Source organism: Bidens hawaiensis, unplaced genomic scaffold, assembly GCF_021521415.1.
Source record: "Bidens hawaiensis isolate Kalapana, Puna unplaced genomic scaffold, B.hawaiensis_p1.1 tig00017405_1, whole genome shotgun sequence".
NCBI classification, from domain to species: Eukaryota; Viridiplantae; Streptophyta; class Magnoliopsida; order Asterales; family Asteraceae; genus Bidens; species Bidens hawaiensis.
Window position 1 is genome coordinate 25,677 of NW_027492634.1, and position 7,249 is coordinate 32,925.

General features: G+C 38.9%; 1 protein-coding gene and 1 pseudogene across 2 annotated transcripts; both read left to right on the forward strand.

Annotated features, from left to right (window-relative positions):
* Window positions 1-249: 249 nt before the first annotated feature.
* LOC143553876 (putative kinase-like protein TMKL1) lies at window positions 250-3,298 on the forward strand (annotated as a pseudogene). Its single transcript, XR_013138910.1, has 2 exons — window positions 250-1,562; window positions 2,477-3,298. The product of XR_013138910.1 is annotated as a putative kinase-like protein TMKL1 (transcript).
* Window positions 3,299-5,509: 2,211 nt separating this feature from the next.
* On the forward strand, window positions 5,510-6,905 carry LOC143553859 (putative transcription factor At5g28040). Its single transcript, XM_077043759.1, has one exon. The coding sequence runs from the start codon at window positions 5,625-5,627 to the stop codon at window positions 6,693-6,695; it is 1,071 nt and encodes a 356-aa protein (XP_076899874.1). The 5' UTR covers window positions 5,510-5,624; the 3' UTR covers window positions 6,696-6,905.
* The last annotated feature ends 344 nt before the right edge of the window (window positions 6,906-7,249 follow it).

Consider the following 7,249-nt stretch of genomic DNA (forward strand, 5'->3'; position numbering starts at 1 on the left):
ATCCTCCTACTTTCCTACCATCCGATCACCATCCAACGGCCCACACTTAAAGCACCATAATATTATCATATCATTACTTATTATAATATTAACATTTTCAAATACGTTAAAGTGGGAACAAAATCACTACCACTCCTTTCTCTTTCCCTCCACATATTCCCACACTCTCACTCCCAACCTTCATTCACCCACCACCATACCATGGCAGCAACTTCCACATTCTTCTTATTATTCTTCCTCTGTTGTTCCATGTTTCCATTAAATACATTCCCTGTTTCCACCGACGTCGATTTGCTTCTAACCCGAATCAAACCGGCACTCGGTGGCCAAACCGGGAATACTAAAAACCTTTTACTCGAAACATGGAACACATCCGTACCCCTCTGCCAATGGAGGGGTTTGAAATGGACGTACACTAACGGATCTCCGTTAACCTGTACGGACATTTCATCACCACAGTGGTCCAACCTAACCCTAGCCAAAGACCCATCTCTCCACCTCCTCTCGCTCCAGCTCCCGTCGGCGAATCTCTCCGTCACACTCCCGCCGGAGCTTGGAGAGTTTTCGACTCTTCAAAGCTTGTACTTGGCGGTTAATTTTTTATCTGGACCCATCCCGCTTGAAATCGAGTACAGCTCTTCGTTATCGGATATTGATTTGGGTAACAATTTATTAACCGGGTCGGTTCCGGCGTCGGTTTGGAATCTTTGTGATCGGTTGATTTCTATTCGGGTTCATGGGAATTTGTTATCCGGGTCAATACCCGAACCGGTTTTACCAAATGCTAGTTGTGGGAATTTGTTGTATTTTGACTTTGGTCAGTTTTCTGGTAATTTTCCTCGGTTTTTTTACCGGTTTTAAGGCGCTTAGAGAAGTTGATGTTAGTAATAATAACTTGACTGGTGAAGTACCTGATGAATTGAATAGATTGAATTTGGAAAAATTGAATCTTTCTTATAATAATTTTAGTGGGGTGTTACCGGATTTGTCGAAGTTCGGGGCAGAGTCGTTTGAAGGGAATGTGAATTTATGCGGGCCACCGTTGGGTGGATGTGGGGGAAGGTCGGGTGGGTTGAGTTCGGGTGCGGTTGCGGGGATTGTGATTAGTTTGATGACGGGGGTCGTAGTTTCCGCTTCGTTGTTGATTGGTTACTCGCAAGGGAAAAAGAAGAAGCATTTTGACGAAGAGGACGACGGGTTTGATGAGAACGATGAAGAAGATGATAACGGTGGTGGTGGTGAAGGGAAGTTGATATTGTTTCAGGGTGGTGAACATTTGACTTTGGAAGATGTGTTGAATGCTACCGGTCAGGTTATGGAGAAGACGAGTTATGGGACGATTTATAAAGTGAAACTAGCGGATGGGGGGGCTATCGCATTGAGGTTGTTGAGGGAAGGAAGTTGTAAAGATGTCGGGTTTTGTTTTCCGATTATTAAACAGTTGGGAAGGATTCGACATGAAAGTTTGATTCCGTTAAGGGCGTTTTATCAAGGGAAGAGAGGGGAGAAGTTGTTGATTTATGATTATCTCAAGAACAAAACTCTACATGAGCTTTTACATGGTAATATCCTTTAACTCATACAAGTGAATGAATTATTATTGATTAATGTTGAGATCATGCATCATATAACCTTAATAATGTGTTCTTATCTTTGAGTTCATTCTTTTAGCATTGCATCTATGTAACCTTCTATAAAGTATAATGTAACTTTACTTTCGTATTTCCGTTTATGAATGTAAGAAAAGTTGTTTCTTTTCCATATTTTCATTTTTTACCATTATATGCGGGTAACCTTTTGTTAACAGGTAAAATGGTGACATTACTCTATGTGGTGTCATGTCACCGTTTTACCTGTTATAGTCTTACAAATGGTTACCCACATATAATGGTATAAAAAATGAAAATACGCCTATAAGCGTTTCTGGCATTTATAAACGCAAATATGAAAGTAAACTTACACTTTTGTGTAACAAGCCCCAATATATATGCATAACATTTACAAACTTGCTTTACTACATGTGATATATGGTTACATCATGTACTATATAACGATTTTACGTTGCATAATGTGCATCATGGTATGAATATATGCATATTGGATATTTGGATGCTCGTTGTTGATTAGTTGTTTGGTGGCCACATGCTATCTTTTTTTGGCTATGCATTTTGTGGTGTTAATACTAGTTATTAGCTAATGCTTGATACAACCATATAAGTGAATGAAGTTTCTAACCATCATACTAACAGTTCATTTTTCCTTTTATATGTTTGACCCATTATGAATAGATATCACCTAAATTTGCACATTTATACATCGTGTTTTCGTAATTAGTTAACATAGTTTTTGTAATCATGTTTGACACACCATGCACTAATTAATTCTTACAAATTCATAAAATTTTGAATCGAAAGTTTTCATGTCAGCTTGACCCCGTTTTGCAGCCGATTAATAAAATGTGATTTGTTTTCTTCAGAGCCGCAGCCTGGGAAGCCCGTGCTGAACTGGGCCTGCCGCCACAAAATCGCTTTAGCCAAAGCCAAAGGACTAGCCCATCTCCATTCAAGCATCGACACACCCATCACTCACGGCAACGTGCGATCAAGAAACGTTCTGGTAGACGACTTCTTCGTGGCCCGGCTCACAGACTTCGGTCTCTACAAGCTCATGATCCCTGCAGTAGACGATGAAATCATCGCATCCGCAAAAACCGACGGCTACAAAGCCCCCGAGCTTCAAAAGATGAAAAACTGCAATTCAAGAACCGACGTGTACGCGTTCGGGATACTATTATTAGAGATATTATTAGGGAAAAGCCCGGGAAAACCGGTACTCGTGACGGGTTTGTTGATTTACCAGCTGTTGTGAAAGTGGCGGTTTTGGAGGAAACAACAATGGAGGTTTTTGATCTTGATGTGTTAAAAGGGATTCGGAGCCCAATGGAAGACGGAGTGGTTCAGGCATTGAAGTTAGCCATGGGTTGTTGTGCACCGGTTGCATCAGTTAGACCGTCGATGGATGAAGTTGTGAAGCAGCTCGAGGAGAATAGACCGAGGAACCGGTCGGCTTTGTATAGCCCGGCTGAAACAAGAAGTGGAAGGGATACACCTTTTTGATTATTTGGTTCGAGTCAGTTCGGGTTGGGTTGGATTTTGTTTTACCGGATACTTTTAGTTTGCAGTATGCATCAAGATAGCTTTCTATATAGTATGATTAAAAGAAGCATTATATTGTATTTTTCGTATCTGGAATGTTAAGAATTATTAGTTTTGGGCCGTCTTTGATTATTATGTTTGAGTTGTTCATGGTTTTGGCATAGTTTTTTTATAATTAAATGAGTTTGTAAACAAGTATAACAGTTAAAACAAAAGGTAAAGTTGTTTATGCATTCTCACTCTTTAATTCTATATTGTAACTGTACTGGGCGCCGGTTCGGGCGATTTTGAGGCGCGAAGGAGCTAGAACACCGTCCCCCAGGCGATTTGGGGCGGAGGCGGAGTTCTTTTATCGCCCGGAGAAGATGAAGAATATTATTATTATATTATATATTATTATTATTATATTACTATTGTATATATATGTATATGTATATATGTTGTGTGTGTGTATATGTATATGTAAATGTATATATGTTGTGTGTGTGATATATGTATATGTGTATGTATATGCATATATGTTGTGTGTGTATATATATGTATATGCAAAATGAATACTAGAAACAACCCGAACCAACCATTTCCTCCTTTCGGTCAACACCATGGTTCGCAAAACCAACCGAACGTGAACTTACAATGGAACTCGATGAACCTAAACCAACCGAGCTATCCGTTTCAATTTCCCGACCGAACCTAAACATGTACGCCAACCGAGCTATATGTTTTTTTTTTATATTTTTAGTGATGTATTTTTTTTGTATTCCTTTTTAATTTTAATGCATTTTTATTTAATTATTTAAATAAATTGGTTTTTATTTAATTAGTTTAATTATAAAAAGAAAATAATAAAAAAGATACTGTGGGCCCAACTTGTAGCCCCTACACCATTACACCCCAAAAACAAATTCTCACTCCTTGCTGACTGGGCGTCACGTGGCACAATTCGCCCCTAATTATAGCCCCTCCACTCCACGTGGCACACGTGACACAAGTTCTCACTCCTTACTGATTGGGCTGCTTCTGTTTTTTTTTGTTTCCAATAACAATGCAAAATTTCACTTGCAAACAAGTTTATCGAAAACCCTTTAATATTTGTTTATTTCCTTTTGTTTTGTGGTGACACTTATTCGCTTGTATTGGTTACCTAAAAAGTTTCTTACTTTTGATTTTTTTTCTTTTTAGCTTGTATATTTTCAATGTCTTACTTGTAAATCGACATTACGGGACACAACTTAGAGAGTGGGCCTGACCCATAATTGGTTAAATGTTGTTACGGGTTCACATCTTGAAAATAAGAGTAAAAGGACCACATCATCAAGATAGTTTCTCAATCATGTTGGTCTTTATTCACTACCAACAAACCAACAATGAAACCGGTAGTAGCATCGTCTTCTCTGATCGTTGAAGTTCGTCTTTGAGTTCTTGATGAACTTAGTATTCGATTTAGTTGCTTTGTATTGTTTCGTCTTGTTACATTGTTTGTCTTGGTTTCTAATACAATTTGTTATGATCTCACCAAATTGGTAGAAATTTAAAGTAGAAATGAATCACATATTCGATATTAATTACGTAAGTTTTTCATATCTTTGCTACTCTTGTGTTCATTGTTATCGAATACATGTTTTATGAAAAAAGTGTGAATGGTGAATGATATGTGTAACTTAGGCAAAATGGTGGGTTTAAACGATGGAGGTGATGGTATGTCGTTGAGTTGAAAATGAATAATGAACAATGTTGTGACAATGTAACACATAGCTATTGAGAACACTAGAGTCTAGAGGTGCACAAAGAACCTAATCGGACCAAATAAACAAACAAACAAACCCGGAGTCGGTTTTTTGTACCCATGTTTTTACTTCCTAACCCTATTCCGCGTAGGGTATGGATAGGACATGAATTTTTGTTCCAAAACCCATACCCGGAACCAAACCCGATTCGTATCCGGTAATACCTGAAAAGCGTAATCGGGTTTTTCCAACACCCGAGAGTCCTGGGTATTCCAAATACCCGATCTATACTCGTATATACCTGAAAAATACCACAAAAATACACAAAAAATGCAGTCCCTTAAAAAAGCCAAATCTATACCCAAAATAGGGTATTCAAATATACGATTCTACAACCAACTTAAACACGATGCATAGCGTATGGTTTTTAGAGACAATACTCGGAACTGAACCCGGGTATTACCAATACCATAATTCCAACACCCGATCCCGATTCTATACCTAAAAACGGGTACTAGAAAAACCCGATTTGAACACCTCTACGAGAGTGTAGAGTCCATAAAAGGAACTCTTTTTGCTTTTTTCTGCTAAAATGTTCGAATTTTTAAACACAATTTCATATGGGCTGGTTATCCAAGTCATCATGGGCCTAACTTTTATATGGGCCGGCTGATTCATTTAACAGCGAGCCCTAATTAACCAACCCTGCACACACCAACGTACTCAACGACGGCCGATCACGATGGCTTCCGATGACGACGATCACACCGCCACCGCGTACGGCGATGAATTTCTCAACGACGAAGAAGAAGACGACGAAAGCGAACAAGAACAACAAGACGAACATCAACACGTTGACAACGAAGACGACGTTGATGTGATCGACGACGACGACGAAGAAGAAGACGATTCCACGTCATCCGCCGCCGGTGACGTCACAATCTCCATCACCGACACTCCAAACACCACCACCACACCAATCGCCGCCACTCCAATTACAGAATCCAAAAAGCCTGCAGCTGTTGACGACTCCAGACGGCTGTTTCAGCGTTTGTGGACGGATGAGGATGAAATTGAGCTTTTGAACGGGCTTCTGGACTACATTGTTCAACGTGGACACCATCACCATGATACGACGGCGTTTTATGACCAGGTTAAAGGTAAATTGCAGCTGGAGTTTAATAAGAATCAATTTGTTGAGAAGATTAGAAGGTTGAAGAAGAAGTATAGGAATGTTTTAAGTAAAATTAGTTCTGGTAAAGGCTACGTGTTTAAAAGCCCTCACGATCAGTCCACTTTTGATTTATCTTGTAAGATCTGGAATCAAACCCTAGCTACTATACCCGTCGGAATCGACGATGAAGAACTTAATAATATTAACCCTACTCCTAAGCCTAAACCTAATGGTAATGAAATTGATGATCCTAATTACTCAGAGAAGAAAGCACGGAGGTCGAAAAAGAGATCGAGGTCGGATACGGTTAAAATCGAAGAGAATTGCAGTCAGCAGCAGAAAGAAGACGCTGTGGATGCGAATGCGGTTGAAGAGGCTTTGAAGAGGTCTTTACTGCCGTTATTTAAAGAACTGGTTAAGTGCTCGTCGAATGGGCCGACTTATGGCAATGCAAGTGGTTTAGGTTTAGGTTTAGGGTTAATGGATATGAATGGTGTTGGGGATATGAGTGATGAGAAATGGAGGAAGCAACGCGTGTTGGAATTGGAGGTTTATTCGAAGAGGATAGAGTTGATGCAAGATGAAGTGAAGTCAAAGTTGGAGGAGCTTAGGGCAATGGGGAATGGATTAAGTTCTTAGCATTTGGATGCATCTGTAAGTGATCTCTGGAGTTCGTATATTAGTTTTCTGTTTTTGTTTTCGGTAGTTTCTTGGTTCAAGTAGATGGTGCAAGCTGAGATCGTTATCTTGTCCTCTTATAATATTTGCTAGTTAAATGGTTTTAGTTTAGTCTCTCTTTTGTTCCTGTGTTATGGAAACAATGAAGTTAAAAACGATTGAAAACAGAGTTAACTTACTGAATACACGAATGAAGCATGTTCGTGTTTGATTGTTTTTAAATTAACTGAACAAACGATTGACCACGAATAATTTAACAAACATGGTTTTTTTTGTTAAGAAAATGAGAAGGTTCGTATTCGTTTGACAACATTTGTTAATAGCATAAACGAACGGTCCTTGAACGTAAGCGAACAAACATAGTTGAAAGTTGATGAACAAACATAATTGGTCGAACGCCAATTATAAGTAATCTGAACATCAATTTATCGGGTCTAAAATTAAATAAAAGTTTGTTAAAGTGTAATGGATGACATCTTAATTTCATAAACTAGACTTAATTATAATGGTCCCAA

Coding starts and splice junctions, on each gene's coding strand:
- LOC143553859 (XM_077043759.1), top strand. CDS start 5,625: ATGGCTTCCGATGACGACGATCACACCGCCACCGCGTACGGCGATGAA.